General features: G+C 45.3%; 2 protein-coding genes across 6 annotated transcripts; one reads left to right on the top strand and one right to left on the bottom strand.

Moving 5' to 3' along the window:
* Nucleotides 1-14: 14 nt before the first annotated feature.
* On the top strand, nt 15-11,605 carry CNTD1 (cyclin N-terminal domain containing 1). 2 transcript variants are annotated; one of them, XM_010385858.2, is made up of 7 exons: nt 15-458; nt 4,513-4,588; nt 5,142-5,313; nt 6,659-6,821; nt 7,631-7,775; nt 8,728-8,824; nt 10,354-11,605. In XM_010385858.2, the coding sequence occupies exons 1-7, from the start codon at nt 284-286 to the stop codon at nt 10,522-10,524; spliced, it is 999 nt and encodes a 332-aa protein (XP_010384160.1). In that variant the 5' UTR covers nt 15-283; the 3' UTR covers nt 10,525-11,605. The 2 variants fall into 2 exon arrangements, with proteins under 2 accessions (XP_010384160.1, XP_030779211.1); XM_030923351.1 differs by having other exon boundaries at nt 83-240.
* BECN1 (beclin 1) lies at nt 11,112-24,522 on the bottom strand. 4 transcript variants are annotated; one of them, XM_010385888.2, is made up of 12 exons: nt 24,339-24,522; nt 23,953-24,084; nt 20,983-21,050; nt 19,841-19,902; nt 19,079-19,169; nt 18,836-18,972; nt 18,513-18,707; nt 16,519-16,665; nt 15,137-15,286; nt 14,563-14,623; nt 12,620-12,762; nt 11,112-11,897 (listed from the first exon to the last, which is right to left on the bottom strand). In XM_010385888.2, the coding sequence occupies exons 2-12, from the start codon at nt 24,080-24,082 to the stop codon at nt 11,729-11,731; spliced, it is 1,353 nt and encodes a 450-aa protein (XP_010384190.2). In that variant the 5' UTR covers nt 24,083-24,084; nt 24,339-24,522; the 3' UTR covers nt 11,112-11,728. The 4 variants fall into 4 exon arrangements, with proteins under 4 accessions (XP_010384190.2, XP_010384183.2, XP_030779209.1 ...); XM_010385881.2 differs by having other exon boundaries at nt 24,360-24,502; XM_030923350.1 differs by lacking the exon at nt 12,620-12,762 and having other exon boundaries at nt 11,113-11,897.
* Nucleotides 24,523-26,004: the final 1,482 nt, after the last annotated feature.

Raw genomic sequence — 26,004 nt, 5'->3', positions numbered from 1 at the left:
CCCTTTGCCAGGCTGAACCGCGGTTCCCGGGCACACGGGATGGACGCGGGAGGTGAGAAGCGGACGTGCTTTCTGATTGGCTGAGGAGTCCGCGGCCGTTGGGGCGGGAAAAAGCTGTGGAGGGTTCCAGGCTGTGGTGATAATTGGGTTTTCCTCAAACTTGAGGCGACGACACACTCACTGGAAGGGGACGAGTAATCCAGGGTGTGGCAGAAGACTAGAGAGGAGCTAAGGGGGTCAGTATGTGGATCCAGTGAACCTGTCCGGGTGCCCCAAGAGGCTCATGAATATGGACGGACCCATGAGGCCAAGATCGGCCTCTCTCGTTGACTTTCAGTTTGGAGTTGTCGCCACAGAGACGATCGAAGACGTCCTGCTTCACTTGGCCCAGCAGAATGAGCAAGCAGTGCAGGAGGCTTCAGGGCGGCTGGGCAGCTTCAGGGAGCCCCGGATTGTGGGTGCGGCTGCAGGGCAGGGGAGCTGGGTTCATGGGAGACTGGGGCTTGTGTCTTTCAGGCACCGACCTTGAGATTCCGTTGATTTTATTCATTCAGAGAATGTTTGCTAACCTTCTCTGTGGGGTGCTGGGGATATACTGATGGACAAGACTCACCAGTGCCCTTCCCTTGATTTCTTTGACATGTATGGAGTACTTATGAGTGCCACCGCTTGGCTAGAAAGGAAATAGAGGGCCAGGCATGGTTGCTCACACCTGTAATCCCAGCACTTTGGGAGGCTGAGGTGTGAGGATCACCTGAGGTCAGGAGTTCAAGACCAACCTGACATAGTGAAATCCCGTCTCTACTAAAAATACAAAAATTAGCCAGGTGGGATTACAGGCGCGCACTTGTAATCCCAGCTACTTGGGAGGCTGAGACAGGAGAATCGTTTGAACCCAGAAGGCGGAAGTTGCAGTGAGCTGAAATCATGCCATTGCACTCCAGCCTAGGCGACAAGAGCGAAACTCCATCTCAAAAAAAAAAAAAAAAAAAAAAAAAAAAAAAAAAAAAAAAAAAAAAAAAAAGACCGGGCGCAGTGGCTCACGCCTGTAATTCTAGCACTTTGGGAGGCTGAGACGGGTGGATCACAAGGTCAGGAGATCGAGACCATCCTGGCTAACACGGTGAAACCCCATCTCTACTAAAAGTACAAAAAAATTAGCGCGTGGTGGCGGGCGCCTGTAGTCCCACCTACTAGGGAGGCTGAGGCAGGAGAATGGCGTGAACCCAGGAGGTGGAGCTTGCAGTGAGCTTGGAGTGCCACTGCACTCCAGCCTGGGCGACAGAACGAGACTCCGTCTCAAAAGAAAAAAAAAGAAAGAAAGAAAGAAAAAAGAAAGATGAAGTAGAGATAGAGGTCTTGCCTTCAAACCATGTGCAATTTGGGGGGAGATACTAGAACAAATATGCAATGACTAGGTACTATGATTAGATAAGTGATGTCAGAGAGAGATAAAACAAGCGTTTATGGGGGTTGAGAGGAGCGATGTGGTAATAGGAAGAATTCAGGGGATGGCCCAGGCATCGGGACATTTCAGGCAGACCTTGAAGGAAGGAGGACATTGGTTTGGTGAAGGGGGAGGAAGGAGACAGCGTTTCTACCAAAAAGAGGTAGCATGAGTAACGCTATGGAAATGGGGTGCTTAGGGTGCAAGTGGGTACAGTATAGTCCATGTCGGCCAGTGCATGTGGAAGAGAGTTGAAATTAAGACCGGAAAGGTAGTCTGGAGACATTCCATGTGGAAGTTTGAATGCCAAGGGGAAGAGTTTATCCTTGGTTTAGTAGGAAACCAAGAAGACATTGAAGGTTTTTAAATAAGGGATATGACGGTAACCCTCCCTTAGTAAGCATTATTTTGGCAGTGATGTAAAGGAGGTAAAGGATGGATTAAACCAGAGGGAGATGGGAGGTAGGCAGACAGGTAGAGTCAATGTCAGCAGGCTAGGTGATAGAGTAGAGGGAGTAACAAGGGAGGGTGTATTAAAAACATTCCCAAGGCAAAGTCTAGGGTTCTGCTGTGGATACATTTAGGAAGTGAAAGAGGAAAAGGTGACTATGCTAAACGGTTGAGCCTAGAAGACTGGAAGTATAGTGGTCACTAAAAGAAACACATAGACACAGCCAGGCACGGTGGCTCACGCCTGTATTCCCAACACTTTGAGAGGCCGAGGCGGGTGGATCACAAGGTCAGGAGTTCGAGACCAGCCGGGCCAACACAGGGAAACCCCATCTCTATTAAAAATACAAAAATTAGCTGGGTGTGGTGGCAGGCGCCTGTAGTCCCAGCTACTCGGGAGGCTGAGGCAGGGGAATTGCTTGAACCTGGGAGGCGGAGGTTGCAGTGAGCCAAGATCGTGCCACTACACTCCAGCCTAGGTGACAGAGCAAGACTCTGTCTCAAAAAAAAAAAAAAAAAAAAAAAACAAAAAAACAAAAAAACACAGACACACTACACAAATAAAGCAGGAGGAAAAGTGACTTTTGTTTGGGAAAGATAATAATAGCGTTGAAGCCTGGCCAACATGGTGAAACCCCGTCTCTACTAAAAATACAAAAATTAGCCAAGCGTGGTAGCAGGCACCTGTAATCCCAGCTACTCAAGAGGCTGAGGCAGAAGAATGGCTGGAACATGGGAGGCAGAGGTTGCAGTGAGCTGAGATTATGCCATTGCACTCCAGCCTAGGTAACAGAGTGAGACCTTGTCTCAAAAAAAAAAAAAAAAAAAAAAAAAAAAAATATATATATATATATATATATATATATATGTTAGAAGAGAGGTCAGAAATGGAGATCAAGGTTTTCAAGTTACCGTCACAATGATACTGTTGAAACTGTGGCAGAGGATGAGCTCCTAGAAGGAGAAAAGAAAAGCAGGTCAAGGACAGTTCCTTGGGAAAACACTTTGTGTTCAGGGAATTGGAGTAAGAAGACTTGTGAAGGAAATAAAAGAAGGAGATAGGAATAGAACCAAGGGACTTTTGGATGTCAAGAGGAGACTGAAAAGGATGATGGTCAGAAGTTTCAGATGCTTTAGGGATATCAACAGAACTAAAGATTGCAAAAAGCCATGATATTTAACACTTTGGACGTATTTACTGTCCTCTGAGAATCATTTCAGCAAGTTAGGAAAGGTAAAAGCCAACATATAGAAAATTAGGGAGTGAATGATGAAGTGGAAGCAGTAGGTGTGTAAACCAGGCTTTCAAGTAATTCAACAGTGAGGCTGAGACAGGAAGACTGCTTGAGCCCAGGAGTTTGAGACCAGCCTGGGCAATGTAGGAAGATCCTGTCTATTTATTATTTATTTATTTGTGATAATTCAGAGCAAAACCAAACCAAAACTCAACAACTGCACACACACACAAAGAACAAAACTAAGAAATAAAGCCTAAAGTCAAGCAAATAAAATGACTAAGAGACACAATTACATGTTCTAGGGTATTTTGCTGAATTGCTTAAACTAATTATGTTCTGCATTAGACATTGCTAGCCAAACCACAGCCTCTGTAACGATGAGGTTTTGTACATCTATCTATGTGTAATGTGTGCTGAGTAGATTGTTAAACTGTCTTGTGTAAGCTTGACTTCATTTTCTAAGAAAGTTAAATTTTCTCTGAAGACATATGATTATTTGACTAAATGTGTAATTCTCTACTGATCAATGCTAAAAGGTCTTTGGTCTGTAGGAGCTTTCTTTGTTGAGAACTGATATTTACCTTTGTTTCCACCCTCTAATGATATTGCAAGATAAATATAATTCTATCTGGAGCTGTTCTTGCAAAGAGAAACAGAGGCAGGCTAAAATCTTGCCAAGGTATCTCACCCTTCCCACCTTCCCAATGACTCCCTCCCCCTAAATTGGGCTATGTTCCCCAATTTAGGGGATGTTTCTTCAAAACAAGCCACTTCACAGTAACACACTTGCTCCTGGGGAGAGGCTCAGCCACCAGATTTACCCAACAAACTGGTGGTGGAGAGATGGTGTCCAGCTGTAAGGTGACTTGTGTTTGTAAAGCAATGGGAGTTCTCCAGAGGGTGGTTACTAAACAAACAGTGTCATAAAGAATATTGAAGCTCCAGGAGGGATCTTTCTGTTCCTGCCAACATTCCACAGAAAACAGAATATAGCGGTTAGGGTTTTTATCCATCCAAGAATCTTCCTTGAAGCTGGGGGTTCCCAGCATGGTGTAGAGGTCACCTAGACCAGCTGGTATGTTTGTGTATAACTGGCCAAGCCTTTTATCAGCTGAAACCCACAGGAAGGCTCAAGGGTCACTGAGGGGGCTTGGTAAACCCTTGTCTTTGGCACTCAGTCAGCCTCCTTTTCATGCCTCTGATCTGCCTATTGGCAGCAAAGGAAACTAAGCTCAGCTTTGGTTGTTTTAGTCTCATCTTTCTCACCTCCTGACCCTCTTCCCTTGGCCCCATCATGGCTTTTACACAATGCCAAGAGTTCACAGAGTGGTTTTGGTTGCATCTTGTCAATTAGGCTCTTTTTTCCTGTTTTGGCAGAGTTTGTTTTTCTCCTGTCTGAACAATGGTGTCTGGAGAAATCTGTGAGCTACCAGGCTGTAGAAATCCTAGAAAGGTAAAGCCCTGCCATAACGTCTTTGTGAGCGGCACCTCTCAGAGTGGCTAATGTACCTACATCTTTAAGAAAGTACAAGTAGTTGCCCCTTACCCTGAGACCTGGTTTTACATCCTCTCTAACTTGCAAATATAAATTTCTTTGTTGTTATTGTTGTTTTGAGACAGGGTCTTGCTCTGTTACCCAGGCTGGAGTACAATGGTGTGATCTTGGCTCACTACAGCGTGGACCTCCTGGGCTCAAGTGATCCTCCCCCCTCAGCTTACTGAGTAGCTGGGACTACAGGCATGTGCCTTCTTACTGACACACTTGGCACTTGGCTAATTATTATTATTATTATTTTTTTTTTTTGGTAGAAACAGGTTTTTGCCATGTTGCCCAGGGTGGTCTTGAACTCCTGGGCTCAAGTGATCTGCCTGCCTCGGCCTCTCAAAGTGCTGGGATTACAGGTGTGAGCCACCATGCTCAGCCTCAAATGTAAATTTCTTAGCCAGCAAATTAAACTCCCTTTAGTTTGAGTGTAGATTGTTTACTCTCCTTCCCTTCCTTATAGGTTTATGGTAAAACAGGCAGAAAACATCTACAGGCAAGCCACAATCCAGCCAAGAGATAATAAGAGAGAGTCTCAGAATTGGAGGGCTCTGAAAGAGCAGCTTGTCAACAAGTTTACTCTCCGTCTTGTGTCATGTGTTCAGTTGGCCAGCAAACTTTCCTTCCAAAACAAAGTAAGGAGCTGGGGTTGCTCATGGGCACCTGAGTGTAAGGAAGAAACCAGCTTTTATACAAAGGGGGCTGTGATGAGCTTCAACTCAGTGACAAGAAGAAAATAAATAAATTACAAAGTAAAAACAATGGCCGGGCATGGTGGCTCATACCTGTAATGCCAGCACTTTGGGAGGCTGAGGCAGGTGGATCACCTGAGGTCAGGAGTTCAAGACCAGCCTGGCCAACATGGTGAAACCTTGTCTCTACTAAAAATACAAAAATTAGCCAGGTGTGGTGGTGCACATCTGTAATTCCAGCTCCTCAGGAGGCTGAGGCAGGAGAATTGCTTAAAGTCGGGAGGCGGAGGTTGCAGTGAGCTGAGGTCGTGCCATTGTACTCCAGCCTGGGCGACAGAACGACTATCTCAAAAAAACCAACAACAAAAAAAACTAGGTAGCTGTGAGAAACCTACTCCTAGGTTAGGTGATACAACTCGTGGAAATTCCAGAGTGTAATTATGCTTCCTAAGCATACCTCCTACACACACACACACACACACACACACACACACACACACACACACTCACTCTCTCTCTTTCTCCCCCTCTCACTCACACAGAGGTAGTTATTAAATAGCCTGAAGTTCTGTTCCCAAAGTATAATTGGGACAGATGCCATCATTCATACTGGTCACCTTTCCTCCCCTTGGACTCAAGGGCAGTTTACATAAGGGGCCTGAATTGCTAGCATACCTATCAGCAGTAAAGGCAAACTGTTACATTTACAAGGGAAAAAAATGTTTCCACATCACTACCCAATGCCTACACAGTAAAATATCATTCATTCAACAAATACTGACTTCATTCTATGGCCAGATGCTGCACTAGGTGCCATGGCTACAACAGTAAACAATATTGTCTGTGCTAACAAGGAACCTATTATGTAATGGGAAAAGACACATACAAATAGTGTGAAAAAAAAGCTCCGATTAATGTAAATAGAGGGCTATAAATGTACCTCATCAGCCTTGGAGAGTCAAGGAAGTGTATTTAGAGAAAATGACTTCTTGAAATGGGGTGGATGGGAAATGGGAAGATCCTAAGAGAAGAGGGAGAGGAATTAGGGAGGAAAGGAAGGGAGATCCAGGTATAGAAAACAGCCTGTGTAGTGGCTTGGAGAGGGACAGCATGTTGGGTTTGGGAACTGCAAGTAATTCTGAATGACAAGCAGAATATGAGGGGGAATTACCACGAGACAAGACTGAAGATGAAGGAATGGGCTGGATTATGAAGGGCTTTGTGCACTCTGCCAAGATGTATGGCCTTTATCCTAACATTCTTCTTTCCTTCTCTTTTCTTTGCTCAGATCATCAGCAACATTACAGTCCTGAATTTCCTCCAGGCTCTAGGCTATCTACACACTAAAGAAGAACTGCTGGAGTCAGAGCTTGATGTTTTGAAGTCCCTGAACTTCCAAATTAATCTGCCCACTCCCCTGGCATATGTGGAGATGCTCCTAGAGGTTTTAGGTATCTTACTGTGTTAGGGAATATGGGTTGGAGACTTCCATAGAAAACAATACAAAATGTGCATGGTGAGGTAGGCATGGCTCACGCCTATAATCCTAGCACTTTGGGAGGCTGAGGCAGGTGGATCACTTGAGGCCAGGAGTTCAAGACCAGCCTGGCCAACATAGTGAGACCCCATCTCTACTAAAAATACAAAAATTAGCTGGGTGTGGTGGTGGGCACCTGTAATCTCAGCTACTTGGGAGGCTGAGGCACAAGAATTGCTTGAACCTGGGAAGTATAGGTTGCAGTGAGCCAAGATCGTGCTACTGCGCTCCAGCCTGAGCGAGAGAGGATTCCTTCTCAAAAAAAAAAAAAAAAAAAAAAAAAAAAAAAAATGTACACAGGGATTTGGGAGCAGTGGACAGAACCTACCAATGAGGAACAGTAGGAAGCTTGATGGTGTCTCTGGATGACTGAAAAAGGTGTTCCCTCTGGCACTTGTCAGGGAAAGAAGCTCAGAGGTCTTAGCAACTGGTTTCTGTTTGGACTTACTAGGCACTCTTATTGCAGGATCGAAGAGTTGACTTTATAGAGAAGCATAAGATAAGAGAGGGACAACTACATGCTAATTGTACATATACTAAAGATGGAGGTTTCTCTACCTTTACTTTTGTCCTTCAAAACTGATCTCCAGCTAAACAGGTTTCTTGTAGAACATAGCAACCAGGAAGCACATTAGCACCTCAACAGCTTTATGTCACAACTGTGGTTATGATCAGAGAAGATAGGATCATAAATTATCCCTATCATTCCCATACTCCACCTAGGATACAATGGCTGTTTGGTTCCAGCCATGAGGCTGCATGCAACCTGTCTGACACTGCTCGACCTGGTCTATCTTCTGCATGAACCCATATATGAGAGCCTGTTGAGGGCTTCAATTGAGAACTCCACACCCAGTCAGCTGCAAGGGTAAGACAACTCCTATAGGGTAGGCTCCTTCCAGGAACAGGGAAGGGGAGACAGACCACAAGAACTTGGGGAATGGAATTAGCCTAGCATGGCATCCAGTCCCAGATAACCTACTCAGTCTACCTGGTTCTCATTAGCTTCTGATATGTTGTTTGGATGCAGAGGACTGAGCCCGGTCAGGAAAACCCTAAAGGCTTTTACTTTTAAATTACTTTAAGTAATTAACATATTTTCTTTCCTAGTTTTTCCTTTATAGCTGCATATAACTCAAGGTTACTGGACTGCTTTGGTCAGTCACTTAGAAAAAAAAAGTCGCCGGCATGGTGGCTCATGCCTATAATCCCAGCACTTTGGGAGGCCGAGGCGGGCGGATCACGAGGTCAGGAGATCAAGACCATCCTGGCTAACAAAGTGAAACCCCGTCTCTACTAAAAATACAAAAAATTAGCCGGGCATGGTGGGTGCCTGTAGTCCCAGATACTCGGGAGGTTGAGGCAGGAGAATGGTGTGAACCTGGGAGGCGGAGCTTGCAGTGAGCCGAGATCGCGCCACTGCATTCCAGCCTGGGTGACAGAGCAAGACTCCATCTAAAAAAAAAAGAAAAAAAAAAAAAAGAACAAACAGTCACAGGGTTGCAACTTGGACAAAAGTGTTTGATCACTGTAAAGTCAGGCTGTTTAAAAGCCTCACAGTTACAACCAACCATTAGGGAGACAAATAGAACTACAAAAGGCCTATAAACCATTCAGACATAAGGCTCACGTTAATTCCAGTTAAGTTGGGGGAGAATGGGAGAGCAGGTAAATGAGCTATTACTTGATCATTTCCTTCCATGTCTAAAAAATCCAAGATGATTGACACAAATAATTCATAGTTGAAGTTCCATGACACTATGATTTGGAAGATCAAGTTCCATTCTAGCTTTAAAATTAATGTGGTTTTAATCACTCAGGGAAAAGTTTATTTCAGTGAAGGAAGACTTCATGCTGTTGGCAGTAGGAATCATTGCAGCAAGTGCTTTCATCCAAAACCATGAGTGTTGGAGCCAGGTATGCACCACTGAGCAGGACCAGCATGGTAAGAATTCATTTAACAGGAAACATTTCACCCATCAGTTAAAGGAAAACAGAAGACAACCTACAGAAGTGCCAAGACCCAGGATTAGGATTAGTGTGCAAGATTTGAGAGGGAAAAATCTAGGATAGGGCTGAAATGTTTCCTTGTTTTCCTTTTATAAATCTGGAAACGGAGGCCCAAGTTCGGCTTGTTCATTTCTCTTTATAATGATAACCTGCTATTATGTTAAAAGTCCAGGCTGGGCATGGTGGCTCATGCCTGTAATCCCAGGATTTTGGAAGGCCAAGGCAGGAGGACTGTTTGAGCCCAGGAGTTCAAGACCAGCCTGGTCAACATAGCAAGACCTTGTCTCTACAAAAATTAAAAATTAGTCATAGCTGGGTGCAGTGGCTCACACCTGTAATCCCAGCACTTTGGGAGGCCGAGGCAGGTGGATCACCTGAGCTCAGGAGTTGGAGACCAGCCTGGGCAACATGGCGAAACCTTGTCTCTACCAAAAATTAAAAAAAAAAAAATTAGCTGGGTATGGTGGCCCACGCCTGTGGTCCCAGCTCCTCAGGAGGCCAAGGTAGAAGGATCGCTTGAGCCTGGGAGGTAGAGGTTGCAGTGAGCCAAGATTGCGCCACTGCACTCCAGCCTGGGAGACAGAGTGAGACCCCATCTCGAAAAAAAAAAAAAAAAAAAGAAATTAGCTGGGCGTGGTGGTGCATGTCTATAGTCCCAACTACGTGGACTACTTGGCTGAGATGGGAGAATCACTTGAGCCCAGGAGTTGTAGGCTGCAGTGAGCCATGATTATGCCACTGTACTCTAGCCTGGGCGACAGTGAAACCCTGTCTCAAACAAACAAACAAAACAAAACAAAACAACAACAAAAAACCAGAAAAAAAAAAAAAAAAAAAAAGAAAAAAAGGCCGGGCAGGGTGCCTTACACCTGTAACTCCAGCATTTTGGGAGGCCATGGCAGGACTGTTTGAGCCCACAAGCTGGAGACCAGCCTGGGCAACACAGCGAGACCTCATCTCTACAAAAAATAAACAAAAGTAGCTGGACATGATGGCTTGTGCCTGTAGTCCCAGCTACTCCGGAGGCTGAAGTGGGAGGATCACTTAAGCCCAGGAGGTGGAGGTCGCAGTGAGCCAAAAATCACACCACTGCATTGCAGCCTGGCAGCCTGGGCAACAGAGTGAGACCCTGTTTCAAAACAAAGTCCAACAATTCTATCTTCTCAAATAATGAAAATGTCAAGGCCCAAATATCATTCTTATATTTCACAAAACTTATCTCCAGCAGAGGGAAATGTCTAGCAGGAAGTTTCCATGCTAACATTATCAGGGAAAAGGTATCCTAATATAATTTGACCATTGGCAAACACTGGAATCTGGATTTCAGAAAAATGAATTTACAATTGCCTTGAGAGAACATCCCAAGTAATGTGTGTGTTTGTGCACTAAAACATGTTGATTTTTTAGTAATAAGAAATCTGTCTCTATTTCTGAAGGTTGTGGGGCATTTGCAGAGCATCACTGGTATTGCCTTGGCAAGCATTGCTGAGTTCTCTTATGCAATCCTGACTCACAGCGTGGGAGCCAACACTCCGGGGAGACAGCAGTCTATTCCTCCCCACCTGGCAGCCAGAGCTCTGAAGACTGTTGCTTCCTCTAACACATGAGGGAGGCTGAATCCACCAAATATAAACAGCCTTCCGTCACTGCACTCATGCCTCCCTCTGTTTACTTTCATACTAAGGGTACAGAAGTTCCAAGTCTCTTTTGAACTATATTTTGTATGCCAGTTTCATGCTTATTTTTTCTCTATCAGAGAGAGTTAAGGTGGACGAGCATGCCCTTTTTGTCATATCAGCCTGAAAATGTTAAAAAGCTAAGTGGAGACAGATCAGTTGTTTCATTTTTGTTTAACAAGATATTTATACTTTTAATTTCATTAAGAGGAACATTAGGCATGGAGATCAGTATTAACCAGGGGCTCAAATACAGACTATCTGGGTGACCTTGACTAAGCATCAAGGAGGTAGCCTTTATTTCCCCTTAAAATTAGTTTAACATCTCTGTTCCATTATTCAGATCTACACAAACAGGGCTTCCTCAACAGTTATCTGTTTTTACTAGAGTCTTTTTTTAAAACTAAAACTAACTCTGAACATGTTTCAACAGAATTTCCACATACTTGCATTAGAATTCAATTCTCCCAGAATACAAAGTACTCTATTTTAAAGAAAAACCCAACAGTGCGCCCCTGGGCAGTTTTCAGACTGCAGCAAATCTTTTATTACAAATAATTAAATCTCTCCATAATGTCTCAAACAGTATCAAACACCATTTCATATCTTTAACACAGAGCAGAGTCGAGAACCGAGTGAGAAGTGTTACATTTCAAGCATCTGATCACATCACATGGTGACCAGGTAAAGCTTAGATGTCATTTTCCCACATTATCCAACTGTGCATCTCAAACATAGCCTCGTCTCAGTAAAGACGAAAGTTTCTATTTCATACTGTTAAGTGCGGGAAGTTGAGAGAGATACAAATCCAGTGAAAACACATTAATCTCAATTCAACTCAGTTAAAAAAAAAAAAGCAAATTTAAATTAGTTTTTTTCAGAGAAGAAAGGGAAAGGAGTCCATGGGGTTAAGAGTCAAAACTGTGACAACGGTTGGCAGCTATACCTGGCATGTTGTAGCTCTGGAAACTATCTGTCATATGATATTTTAAAATAAAGTGGCTTTTGTGGATTTTTTCTTTTTTGGTATTGTAAACATGTACTGTTTAATATTACCCGAATTTAATTTAAAACATGTTTGCAAACAAAACAAAATTAAAAGCCTTTAAGGCAAACCTCCCCCTAAGGAAAAAAGTCATTTGTTATAAAATTGTGAGGATACCCACGCAAGACCCCACTTAAGATTCGTCAGCATGAACTTGAGAGCTTTTGTCCACTGCTCCTCAGAGTTAAACTGGGTTTTGATGGAATAGGAGCCACCGCTGCCTCCTGTGTCTTCAATCTTGCCTTTTTCCACATCCATCCTGCAGATGGACACAGCAGAATTCATTAGTAACTGAGATCTCAGTTAAGTCAGTTCAGGGCAGGGACTTGATCATGGGACCATTCACGTCATTTTGTCTATTAAAGAACACTTGGTAAGGAACGGTAGTGTATTTTGGATTTGCTTGAAAGCCAAAAAATCAAGAAGACTGTCACAAGAGCCTCATTGTCACTGCAGAGTACAGGGACAGGACACACACCCAAAGAGAAGAGAAGCCTGGAGTAGAGGTGAGTGAGGGTTACAGTACTTCTTGCTGTTTTCCTAGGCATCACTGAACTTGGCAGGGGAGAAAGGAGGCAGTAGAAAAAAAAGCTTATTTTGTGGTGATAGAAGCAGCCTTACTCTAGGTAAAAACTAGAGTTTCCATCCATCACTGGGATCCTAAAAAATCAAAAGTAGCATTCCTGTGTATTTCCAAGGACTTCAGGGAAACACCTTCTTGAAACTGGAGAGGAGGCTTGAGCTCTATGCCAATAAAACCCCCTAAACCATCTAAGGCCATATTCTTCTACCAAGGACTAGGTGGTCACATTCTGTCCTGCTTGCAGTACTGGGTCAGTCTCTGCCCATCAATGTCATGTGATTCTATGCCATATTTTTGCTTTCCCACCATTTATACTGTTTTGCCTCCATTCTTACTGCTGCTTCAATTCTGTTCAATTTGGTCCTATACAGGTTGACTCAGCATTGCACTATACTGACCTGTAGGGAAGACAAAAACGTGTCTCGCCTTTCTCAACCTCTTCTTTGAACTGCTGCACACAGTCCAGGAAAGCCACCATTGCATGGTCAAACTTGTTGTCCCAGAAAAACCGCAACCCCCCAGAACAGTATAACGGCAGCTCCTGCCCAAGAAGAGAAAACTGGCTATGGGTCTGGCACCAAGACAAGCTTCTAGAGATTGTTCCCAATCCTATCAATCTCTCAAGTCATGTTCTGTCTGTATCCCACTGGAATTTGAACAACTACAAATAACAATGGGCAAATAACAATGCACTTAGAACTGTTTCACCATCAATGAAAATGTACCATAGGTTGAGCATCCTGAATCCAAAAATCCAAAATGCTACAAAACCTTTCCAGGAAGAGTAGATGGGAAAAGAAAAATAAATAAATAGACCAGGCATGGTGGCTCACACCTGTAATCCCAGCACTTTGGGAAGGCAAGGCAGGTGGATCACCTCAGGTTGGAAGTTTGAGACCAGCCTGACCAACATGGAGAAATCCCGTCTCTACTAAAAATACCTAATTAGCCGGGCGTGGTGGTGCATGCCTGTAATCCCAGCTACTCAGGAGACTGAGGCAGGCGAATCGCTTGAACCCAGGAGGCGGAGGTTGCAGTGAGCCGAGATCATGCCATTGCACTTCAGCCTGGGCAACAAAAGCGAAACTCCATCTCAAAAACAAAAACAAAAACAAACAAAAAAACCACAAAAAGAAAAGAAAAATAAATAAAAATAGGTTGGGCGCGGTGGCTCACACTGGTAATCCCAGCACTTTGGGAGGCTGAGGCGGGCGGATCATGAGGTCAGGAGATCGAGAGCATCCATGGTGAAACCCCGTTTCTTTTAAAAATACAAAAAATTAGCCAGGCATTGTGATGGGTGCCTGTAATCCCAGCTACTCAGGAGAGGAGGCTGAGGCAGGAGAACAGCATGAACCCGGGAGGCAGAGCTTGCAGTGAGCCAAGATCACGCCACTGCACTCTAGCCTGCATGACACAGTGAGATTCTGTCTCAAAAAATAAATAAATAAATAAATAAAAATAATAAAAAATGCTACAAAACCTGAAACTTTTTGACCATTGATATGATGCCACAAGTGGAAAATTCCATACCTGACACCTTTGTTTTCTGATGATTCACTGTATAGAAGCTTTGTTTCATGCACAAATTTATTTAAAATATTGTATGAAATTACCTTCAGACTACATGTATCAGGTATACATAAAACCTAGAGGCCGGGCACGGTGGCTCATGCCTGTAATCCTAGAACTTTGGGAGGCCAAGGCGCGTACATCACCTGAGGTCAGGAGCTTGAGACCAGCCTAGTCCAACATGGTGAAACCCCGCCTCTACTAAAATACAAAAATCAGCTGGGTGTGGTGGTGGGTGCCTATAATCCCAGCTACTCGGGAGGCTGAGGCAGGAGGATAACTTGAACTTGGAAGGCAGTGAGCCAAAATCATGCCACTGCACTCCAGCCTGGGCAACAGAGCAAGACTCCGTCTCAAAAAAAGAAACATAAATGAATTTTGTGTTTAGACTTGGGTCCCATTCCCAAGATATCTTAGTATCTATATGCAAATATCCCAAAATCTGAATAAAAATCCAAAATCTAAAACACTTCTGGTGATACCCAAGCTATAAACATCTATGTCATGGTGATTCTTTTCCTATCCTAGTGCACATATCCTCCTCTGACCTGCCCATATCCTTTCTCAACAGACTGTCAAAACCTAATTTTTGTCTACAAGCCCCCCAAAACTAAACCTGAACTAGACAAGATATTGAACAATACACTGGCTCTTCATGATTATCTAGGTCTAAAAAATAAATTGAATGCCAATATCAAAGCAAACCGTCCATTGTGTTAAGAGATATAAGAAGTCTGTATTTCAGTGAAAATGGAGCTTCAAAGAGTACCTTAGATTTGTCTGTCAGAGACTCCAGATATGAATGGTTTCCGTAAGGAACAAGTCGATATCTAAAACAGAGACACAAACAGAGATGGATACAGGACTCCTCCTAAAGTGATTATTGGGAAGTTATAACCCAATGATTTCACTCTTCATTCTAGCCAAGGGCTTCTTTTATTATGTTCAACTGCCTCTCCCACCTCCCCACTGGATCCATGTTTAAAAGATTTTGTTTAATAAACAAACTACATTTATTATATAATTGCCTGGAGGCCTTCCATGAACAAATGTTACGTTGTGGTTTAAATTTAAGAAACAAAAACTGAAAATATCCTGAGGAACGCTAAGGCTCTGGGGACTATAGGCTGGGAACTACGCTATGGTCATGCACTCAGTGACTGTGATCAGCAGAGAGAGCCCTGTGATGAGGGGAAAACCAGACGCTGACGGCTCTCCAGCCACAGAAAACTCCCAGACTGTGGGCAGCAAGGGCTCCTGACATGGTGGAGAGCAGTACCAGGTTAGAGATACAAATTATATCAAAGACACACCACTCCCCAAGAAAGGGCTACACTTCCTACCTCTGAAATTTCAGACCCATCTTATTGGCCAGAGCATGGAGCAGCAACACAGTCTGGCCCCAAGCAGCATTAATCTCATTCCATTCTACAGGAACACTGGGCAGGCGACCCAGCCTGAAGTTATTGATTGTGCCAAACTGTCCACTGTGCCTATAGAGGAAGGCAGAAAGGTTGGGGGAAACACAAGGATTACTTAAAACTTTTGAGATTTCCCACTCTCACCCCAAACCTAGCTTCAATCTGTCTTCAAGTCCATATATGCAAGCTGTACTTGGCACTTTAAATACATGTCCAAAACTTGAGTCATCATCTTTTTCCTTGCTGCTCAGATGCCAAAGCAGAAACCTGGGTGATATCCCTGAATGCTCCCTCAGCTCCTTCCCCACAAAACTGCCAACCTCTCCTGATTCTACCTGCTAAATCTCTTAGATCTGTCCACTTTTCTCCAAATTCAATGTTACTACTCTTTTCCTTTAGATTCCTACTGACAAGTATCCTTTCCAACGATTCCACCCCTTTACCCCAAGTCATTCCCCATGGTGCAGGTAAAACCATTGTTCACAAATACAAGTGTAATTATGTCACTTCCCTAGCCAAAATGCTTCAGTGTCTTCTTTGCCTTTTGGATCAAGTCCAAACCTCTTACTGAGGCCTACGAGATCCTTCAGGAACTGGTCACTCTCCAATTTCATATCCGGTCACTCTCCCCTTTACACTCAATCTTCAGTCACAATAAGCTCCTTTCTGTTCTCTGAATTCACCACTCCCTCTTTCCCATTGCTTTGCACATGATGTTCTCTCTGCTAAGAACAACGCCCTCTCTGTAGACTTCTACTTTACCTCTCAGTTTAAACATAAGTTTTCTATGGGGAAACTCCATGTGGCCTCCCCAAACTGGATCAAGTGCCCTTATGTGTTCCCACAGCACTCTGGGTTTACCATCATCACACTGCATTACAACTGCTTGTTATTTATCCATCCCTTCCACCAGACGATATGCAACTAGAAGGTTGACTGCACACTGTTTTGCTGTTGCCCTCTTAGCACTCAGCACAGTGCCTATTGCAGAGTAGATGCTCAACAGTTATTAAATTGATGAAACATCAAACACCCTGGGGATAAGAAATCAGCACCAGGCAGCTTACCAGGTTTTTAAGTGGCTGAAGGGCTCAGGCCTTTTCCTTTCTTTAGAAGGGTGGATGTCACCAAGCTCTAGCATTCCAATCCCTACTGTGCCTATCCCATCACTACGAATGAAAGAAATCTAGCTGGGTGAAGATAAACTACAGTCCCTCTTTTGTGGGAAGTGGGCACCCAGGCTTAGTGATCAACAGCTAAGGTCCAGGTATGTGCGGTGCTCCTCATCCCCCAGCTCTCATTACCAGATGTGGAAGGTTGCATTAAAGACATTGGTTTTCTTCAGCTTATCCAGCTGAATCTGTGCATAACGCATCTGGTTTTCCACACTCTTCAGCTCATCATCCAGCTCTAGCTGTTGCCGTTTAAATTCACTGTATTCTCTCTGATACCTGTGAGCAGCCAAGGGGGACATTGAAGGCTGTTAGTTTGGGGGCTAAAGTTTCTCTCTCACCACACTATGAATGATTCTTTAGTGATCATAGTTACATCTAGCTCTAGCATCTTTTATATTTGGCATAGCTCCCATTCTGACGAACATGTACGTCCTAGCTGTTTTGCCTCGAAGGAACAGAAATGTTCCTTCTGCCCATATGCAAAAAGGTGGAGGAAAAAAGAATTCTCCCAAACCAGGGCAAAAAATCTCTTTATTTCTGATCTTTTTCAGAAGTGAGGTGAATGGGTTAGGAGTGGCTTCTTGGGGCCGGGTACAGTGGCTCACACCTACAATCCCAGCCCTGTGGGAGGCCAAGACGGGTGGATTACTTGAGGTCAGGAGTTCGAGAGCAGCCTGGCCAACGTGGTGAAACCCCGTCTGTACTAAAAATACAAAAGTTAGCCAGTCATGGTGGCACATGCCTGTAGTCCCAGCTACTTGGGAGGCTGAGGTGGGAGAATTGCTTCAACCCAGGAGGCGGAGGTTGCAGACAGCTGAGATCACACCACTGCACTCCAGCCTAGGCAACAGAGTGAGACTCTGTCAAAAAAAAAAAAAAAAAAAAGTGGCTTTTTCCCGCTGGGCATGGTGGCTCATGCCTGTAATCCCAGCACTTTGGGAGGCTGAGGCAGGTGGATCACTTGAGCTCAAGAGTTCAAGACCAGCCTGGGCAACATGGGGAAACCCCGTCTCTATAAAAAATAAAAAAATTAGCCAGGTATGGTGTTGTACGCCTGTAGTTCCAGCTACTTGGGAGGCTGAGGTGGGAGGATTGCTTGAGTGCAGGAAGTCGAGGCTGCAGTGAGTCATGACTGCACCACAGCACTCCAGTCTGGATGACAGAGTAAGGCTCTGTTTCCAAAAACAAAACAAAACAAAACAAAACAAACAAACAAAACAGTGGCTTCTTCCGTGAACTGGCCATAATTTGCCTTCTAAAGTTGCACGTCTATACACTTACTGTCCTTTAAATAGTTACTATACCCCACTTCCAGTGAAACTTGTTATACTACTGTGTGAAAAAAATGGACTTTTCTCTGTCCTTCATTTTCACAACTTTAGTTAGTATGGACATTGTGTCTCCTCCACTAGACAGAAGGTTCTCTCAGGTCAAGGACATCCATAATGTTTTTATTTTTTGAGACAGGGTCTCAACTCTGTTGCCCAAGCTGGAGTGCAGTGGTGTGATCACAGCACACCGTAACCTTGAACTCCTGGGCTCAAGGTATTCTTCACTCCAGCCTCCTGAGTAGTTGCTAGGACTACAGGTTTACCACAGCAGCCTAGTTTTTTTAAAATTTTTATTTCTGTAGACATGGGGTCTCACTATGTTGCCCTAGACGGTCTTAAATCCTGGCCTTAAGTGATCCTCCTGCCTTGGCTTCCCAAAGTGCTGGAATTACAGATGTGAGCCACCACACCTGGCCCCCGTGAAATTTTTAAGCTTGGAGAGAAAAACGTAGACTAATTAGCTCATCTTTTCAGACAACGATGGCTAGAAAGTGGCTGATTCATCCAAATGAGCCCATTCCCTACAGGACAGAGCCAAGACTGGAGCTCTGGTTTCTGCACTCTCTCTTTAACCAATGTCCTTTTCTCATCAATCATGCCAACTCTTCATAGGTAACTCTCCCAGCAAACCTCTAGAAACAGGGCATGGAAGCAGTAAGCAGGATCTGGGGCAGGCATGCTGCTGACTGACAGCTGACTAGAGTTTACAAACTAATTAGACACATTCAGCTGGAAGTCATTTCCTCTCCTGGAGCCTTGAGTGTGAGAAGATAGAACAGGGTGAGCACTCACTGAGCTTCCTCCTGATCCAGTCTCTCAGCCTCAGCCTGGACCTTCTCGAGATTTTCTGCCACTATCTTGCGGTTCTTTTCCACGTCTTCCAGCTCCTGGATCAACCTCTCCTCCTCTAGTGCTAGCTCCTTTAGCTCCATCTGTAGCTGTTCACTGTCATCCTCATTCATTTGCTCTAAGATCTCCAAACAGCGTCTGCCAAAGACACAGGAAGACTATACTTACTAGAGCTCCATTTGCCTGAGTGGAGTAGGGCTCTTGGGTAAGCACCAAGTAGTCCCAGAGCAGTAACAGCTCTGAGCCCTGGCTCTGGAGACACTCACTTGTAGTTCTGACACTCATTTTCAGTGACGTTGAGCTGAGTGTCCAGCTGGTCTAAAAGAGTATCTGTGCATTCCTCACAGAGTGGGTGATCCACATCTGTCTGGCCCGACATGATGTCAAAAAGGTCTCCAGTGACCTGGAAGTGTGGGAGAGTCAGGGTAGAGCCTCCCCCATGCTTCCTGCTTAATTACCCACTCTCCCAGCCAGGCCTACTGCTTGCCACTGGAATGGGGCCGACTTGCCTTCAGTCTTCGGCTGAGGTTCTCCATGGTGCCGCCATCAGATGCCTCCCCAATCAGAGTGAAGCTGTTGGCACTTTCTGTGGACATCATCCTGCAGACAGCCCCCCGCCCACGGGCCACATGAGGGAACAGAGAGGCTTCCTCCACCTACTGCAATGCCAGTGGCAGAGACTCTCAAGCACCAGCTGAGGGGCCTCAGGGCACATACCCACTCCTAGCCCAACTGACCTCCCAAGGGTACCTCTCTCCCAAAGGAAGGCCATGCTGGTCTTCCACAGAGACACTCAGCACGAAGGTTGGCCTTGATGGACTAAGGAGGGAAAGGGAGCATAAAAAATTGATATGTCTACAGTGGAAAAGGACGGAGAACCAGGAAAGGCCATTTAAAAAAACATTACACCCCTTGCCAGCAACCTCTTTACCTGCAGCAATGAGAACTAAGGACCCAAACATCTAACAACATTTGCTATTTTGAAACTTCTCAAGAGCCCATCTCTTGGTGATTAGTCAATCACTCCCTCAATTTTTTTCAATACTTCATCATTACAGCTACTACCCTTTCCCACTGTGTGAATGGCTACAGGAAAACATCCATACTGGAAGGTGACGGGCCAGGTATAGGGGGAATACATCTTTTCTGAGAGGGTCAAAAGGCTAGGTGATGATGCATCTCCATCACCTGGCTCCAGGTCTCGATTCCTGGATTTAATTAAAATTCTACTAGTCTTTGGCAAGGAATGGGGGCTGAGAAGTAGTAGGCACCTGGCTGGGGGGATGAATCTGCGAGAGACACCATCCTGGCGAGGAGTTTCAATAAATGGCTCCTGGGAAAGAAATAAGAGGGCATTAGAATTCTGGCAGCTTAGAGGTAGAGAGTTCATCTCCCAAACACCCTCAGAACTATATGGCTTTAGTCTTTTTTTTTTTTTTTGAGACAGAGTCTCGCTCTGTGGCCCAGGCTAGAGTGCAGTGGCTGGATCTCAGCTCACTATAAGCTCCGCCTCCCGGGTTTACGCCATTCTCCTGCCTCAGCCTCCCGAGTAGCTGGGACTACAGGCGCCCGCCACCTCGCCCGGCTAGTTTTTTTTTTATATTTTTTAGTAGAGACTAGGTTTCACCGTGTTAGCCAGGATGGTCTCGATCTCCTGACCTCGTGATCCGCCCGTCTCGGCCTCCCAAAGTGCTGGTATGGCTTTAGTCTTGATTGATAACCACAAGACTTGATAAACCACAGAGACTTAAAAAATGGGTATTATCAAAGCAGTGGAGGTATTAATGACCTCTACTAAACCTGACATCAGCACTCTCCCAGTGACTGGCAGCAGCGGGTAAATAAACACTCCAGCTCCCTTGCTACTTGAGAGGAAATCTCAGGTGTGTATTCAACACTATCTCACAGGATGTTGCTCCACAGATGCTCCACAGGATCACTGATATTATCACAACTTAAAATGACATGTTCTCTAACACTGACAATTCTTTCTGTCCAAGGTAATCATACAATTCGCTGTCCTAACCAGGATGCTTTTGAGAATGGAGAGGAGCGGATATTAACAACTAGCTAGAACAGATGCAAATCAATGCTCTGGCACGGCCTGGACACACAGATCATCCCATCTCCAACCGACAATAATTTATAATTCTGCTTCAAGTAAAGAGCCCTTTCCAACATTTTTAAATGGCTCATTCAGTAACCCTGTGACCTCAGGTCTGTACCTCCAATAGCGCACAACAGCCTGATCGTGTAGAATGTCTCCTTACCCAGAGACCCCAAAAGTCTGGGGGCTCTAGAAGCGCCAAGTAGCCTGCAGAAAACAAACCTGCATTCCTATGTTTTCATATCATATCTCCCATTTGGAATGTTTACTACATGAGGAAGATAGGGGAGAGGGTACTTCTATTACCTCTCCTGAGTTAGTCTCTTCCTCCTGGGTCTCTCCTGGTTTCGCCTGGGCTGTGGTAAGTAATGGAGCTAAGGGCAAGGAAAATATTGGGTCAGATACAGTCTTATTAAAGCAGGAGGGCATCTGAAAGTATGGGAAAAGAGTCTGAAATATGCTCATCACCACCCTCACCTCCAATTTTTCTTAAAGTACCATTTACACCAAAAAGAATCTGTGATCCTCCTCACCCCCATTAAATCAGATTAAGGAAATGTTCACTTTTTTAAGGCATAATGGTGTCATGATTATTATTATTATTTTGAGATGGAGTCTCGCTCTGTCGCCAGGCTGGAGTGTAGTGGCACGATCTCGGCTCACTGCAATCTCTGCCTCCCGGGTTTGAGTGATTCCCCTGCCTCAGTCTCCTGAGTAGCTGGGACTACAGGCGCGCACCACCACACCCAGCTAATTTTTTGTATTTTAGTAGAGACAAAGTTTCACCATGTTGGCCAGGTTTTGATCTCCTGACCTCATGATCCACCCGTCTCGGCTATCCAAAGTGCTGGGATTACAGGCTGAGCCACTGTGCCCAGCCAGGATCATTTATTTTTAAGAATCCTTACCTGTCAAAAATACAGAAATATTTACAGTATTTATGTTTGGGATTTGCTTCAAAACAATTCAGGGTGGGAAGGAATGGATGGGGTTGTGGAAAAAGCGGGATGAAATATGTGTTGATAATTGTTGCAACTCGGTGATGGGTACACAGGGGTTCGTGATATACTCTGAAATTTTTCATCACAAAAGTAAACATCTGTTTCCCCCAGAATAGCAAGGAGGGAACATAAGGAAACTTTCTGGGAAGATGAAACATTGCTAAATTGCAGTGATCCAGATTACATGAGTGTATCCATTTGTCAAAAATGCATAGCTAAGATTCATATATTTCAAGGCACGACAATTTACCTTTCTAAAAAGGTGTGAAAAACATAGTAATTGAGCGGGGGATGGGAGGTGAGTGGAGGTGTAGATAACATAAGAATGTGAGAATATGGCTGATTGTTGAAGCTGGGTGATGAATACAAGGCAGGCTATGCTATTCTCTTGACTACACAGGTCTGAAATTTTCCATAATAAAAAGTCAAAAACTGTTATTAAAAGAGTTAATTTCGGCCAGGCGCGGTGGCTCACGCCTGTAATCCCAGCACTTTGGGAGGCTGAGGCGGGCAGATCACAAGGTCAAGAGATCGAGACCATCCTGGCCAACACAGTGAAACCCTGTCTCTACTAAAAATACAAAAATTAGCTGGGCGTGGTGGTGTGCACCTGTAGTCCCAGCTACTCGGGAGGCTGATAGAGGTTGCAGTGAGCCGAGATTGTGCCACTGCACTCCAGCCTGGCAACAGAGCGAGACTCCGTCTCAAAAAAAAAAAAAAAAAGAGCTAATTTCCCCTCAAAAAAGAGAAACCAGGTCATAATAGCAGCTAACATTTATTGAATGCTATTTGCCCAGCATATTCCTAAGTGTTTCTGTGGTTTGTCATATTTGAACTTTATAAATTTCTTTATGAGGCAGTTTTAACATTTTACAGATAAATCAGAAACCAAGGCTTGGAGAAATGAAGTAACGTGCAAAAAGTCGTTCAGCTAGTAAATGACAGCCAGGATTTAAACCCAAGCAGGCTGACTCCAGGCCCATAAGCTTATCTATGCTGCCTATTCAGCCTTCTCTTTTACTGTCTGACTTAATCTGAATTCTTCCGACTTTGCGGGGTTTTGGGGTTTTTTATTCTTTTAATTATAGAGACAGGGTCTTATTGTGTTGCCCAGGCTGGTCTTGAACTCCTGCTCAAGTGATCCACCTGCCTCAGCCTCCCATAGTGCTGGGAGTACAGGTGTGAACCACCACTCCTGGCCTTTTTTATTGATTGATTGATTGATTGATACAGGGTCTTCCTCTATTGCCCAAGCTGCAGTGCAGTGGCATGATCATAGCTCACTGCAGCTTTGACCTCCTGGGCTCAAGTGATCCTTCTGCCTCAGCCTCTACTACTCATCACACTCAGCAATTTTTTCTTTTTTTTCTTTTTTTAGTAGAGACAAGATCTCTGCTAGGTTGCTCAGGTTGGTCGTAGAACTCCTGAGCTCAAGCAATCCTCCCACCTCAACCTCCCAAAGCACTGAAATTACAGGCATGAGCCATCATGTCCAGCAAATTCTTCAGACTTTAAGACTGTACTCCATTTACCAGCTGTTGGACCTTAGGTGAGTCACTTAATCTCACTGTGCCTCAATTCTTCACCTGAAAAATGATGTAATGATGGTGTACCCCGGAGGGGTTGTGACAGGGACTAAATGAAGTAACATGTGTAATGCACTTGGTATTACTATACAGTAAGTCCTCAACAAATACCATTTATTATTATATATACATATTCCTTCTCTCTGAAATGCAGGAGCCGAAAATAAGGATCTTTCTTTTGCTACGGAAAGCTCTTTTTGTGAGACGGAGCCTCGCTCTGTTGCCCAGGCTGGAGTGCAGCGGTGCGATCTCAGCTCACTGCAACCTCCACTTCCCGGGTTCAAGCGATTCTCCTGCCTCAACATCCCGAGTAGCTGGGACTACAGGCGCGTGCCACCACGCCCGGCTAATTTTTGTATTTTTAGGAGAGACGGGGTTTCGCCACGTTGGCCAGGCTGGTCTCGAACTCCGGACCTCAGGTGATCTACCCACCTCGGTCTCCCAAAATGCTGGGATTACAGGCGTGAGCCATCGCTCCCGGTCGGTCGGAAAGCTCTCAGAAGCCCACAGTGTCAGAATGCTTTATGTTCCCGAGGAGAAAACAGGGAGCCAGAGAGATGAAGTGACTTTCCTAGGTTCACACGATGAGTTTGTGGCAGACTACACAGCCACCATAAGAATTATATCACCAAAGCTGCCCACCTTCCACATTCTTGACTGACCACCCTCTTTCCAAGGGTCTCGCTGACCTGTGAGTTCCTGGATGGTGACACGGTCCAGGATCTTGAAACTCGTGTCCAGTTTCAGGGGCTGGCTGCAGCGCTGGCACACGAAGCTCACCTGCATGGTGCTGTTGTTGGACGTCTTAGACCCTTCCATCCCTGCGGCGGTGGAAAAGAGGCAACATTATGGAGAAGCGACGCCCTTGAACCTCCGGCCCGGGGTTACCACACGCCTTGGTGACGACGGTAAAGGGAGGGAACTCCCAGTCTGCGCCGTTCCCTCTAGGAATGGTATGATACGGGGCGGACCTGCTTCCGGGGCAGCCTGAGCAAAGGTAGTTTAGAACCCAGGGTCAGGGAAGGGACTCCAATAAGAGCCGTGAGGGTTCCCAAACTCCCTTCTAAGGTCCCACCTCAGCCCCGATGCTCTTCACCTCGGGAGCCCGGAGCCCGTCACCCAAGTCCGGTCTACCGCGGGGGCACTGTGGCCTCGGGTCGGTCCCAGAGCGAGGCCTCCAGAACTGCCATCGCTCTGTCTTCAGCGACTTCCCGGTCCGCCGGCGGAAAACTTCCGCCCGAGACCGGACGTGACGCCACGACGGCAGCAGGCGCTCCTGGTCCACAGGCTCACGGACCCGGCAGCGGCCCCCAGAGGCCGGGCTGGGAAAAGCAGCGGGCTTCAGCGGACGACCAAGGTTACCACGGGAAGCGTAAGCGCCAATTACGCAGAGAATGGGGAGGCTCCGCTATTCTCTAAATTCAGGGAGCTGCGGGCGCGGTGGCTCACGCCTGTAATCCCAGCTCTTTGGGAGGCCGAGGGCGGATCACGTGAGGTCACGAGTTCGAGACCAACCTGGCCAACACAGTGAAACCCCATCTCTACTAAAAATACAAAAATTCCCCGGGCGTGGTGGTGCGCACCTATAATCCCAGCTACTCGGGAGGCTGAGGCAGGAGAATCGCTTGCACCTTGGAGGTAGAGGTTGCGGTGAGCCGAAATCTCAAAACTACAACAACAACAAAAGGCTGGGCACGGTGGCTCACGACTGTAATTCCAGTACTTTGGGAGGCCAAGGTGGGTGGATCACAAGGTCAGGAGTTCGAGACCAGCCTGGCCAATATTGTGAAATCCCGTCTCTACTAAAAATACAAAAATTAGCCCAGCATGGTGGCGTGCTCCTGTAATCCCAGCTACTCAGGAGGCTGAGGTAGGAGAATCGCTTGACCCCCGGAGGCGGAGGTTGTAGTGAGTCAAGACCACGCCACTGCACTCCAGCCTGGGTGACAGAAGGAGACTCCATCTCAAAAAAAAAAAAAACCACACACACACACACACACACAAAACAAAAAACCACAAAAAAAGAAAGTGTTATTCAAATAAAGGCTTGAAGAAGGTGAGGAAGGAATTCTTGCCTACATCTGAAGGAAGAGCATTCTAGGCCAAGGGAACAACAAGAGCACAGAGGGTGCCTGTTCAGGGATTAGCAGAGACTGGTGTGGCTAGAAGATGGGCAAGGAAAAGAGATACAGAAAATGGGGTGAGGGAGGTAAGGGGGTGAGGGAGGTAAGGGTGTTGAGCTGTCTACCACCTAGGCTCTTACAGGGAGTGTAAAGCTCTGGCTTTCACTTTGAATAAGATGAGATGGCTGGGTCTTGAGCAGAGGGACTTACTTCATTTTTAAAAACAACTTTATGGGGTATAATTTACATACTGTAAGACTCACACTTTTTAAATGTACAGTTCAATAATTTTTAGTACATTTACAGAGTTGCACAACTATCACCATAATCCAATTTTAGAACATTTCCTGTCTCCCCTTGCAACCCCCCCAGTGTGGCCTCCCAAAGTGCTAAGATTACAGGTGTGAGCCAATGTGCCTGGCCAAAAGTTTTTCATTTCAATAAAGTCCAGGGCTAATGCTTTTGGTGTAAAAGAAACCACTGCTTAACCCAAAATTGTATGTTGTATTGTCTATTTTATTTTTATTTTGAGACAGTGTCTTACTTTGTTACCCAGGCTGGAGTGAAGCGGAACGAACAAACATGGCTCACTGCAGATTTGACTTCCTGGCTCAAGCA

Source organism: Rhinopithecus roxellana, chromosome 19, assembly GCF_007565055.1.
Source record: "Rhinopithecus roxellana isolate Shanxi Qingling chromosome 19, ASM756505v1, whole genome shotgun sequence".
Lineage (NCBI taxonomy): Eukaryota > Metazoa > Chordata > Mammalia > Primates > Cercopithecidae > Rhinopithecus > Rhinopithecus roxellana.
This window is presented reverse-complemented; position numbering and strand designations above follow the sequence as displayed.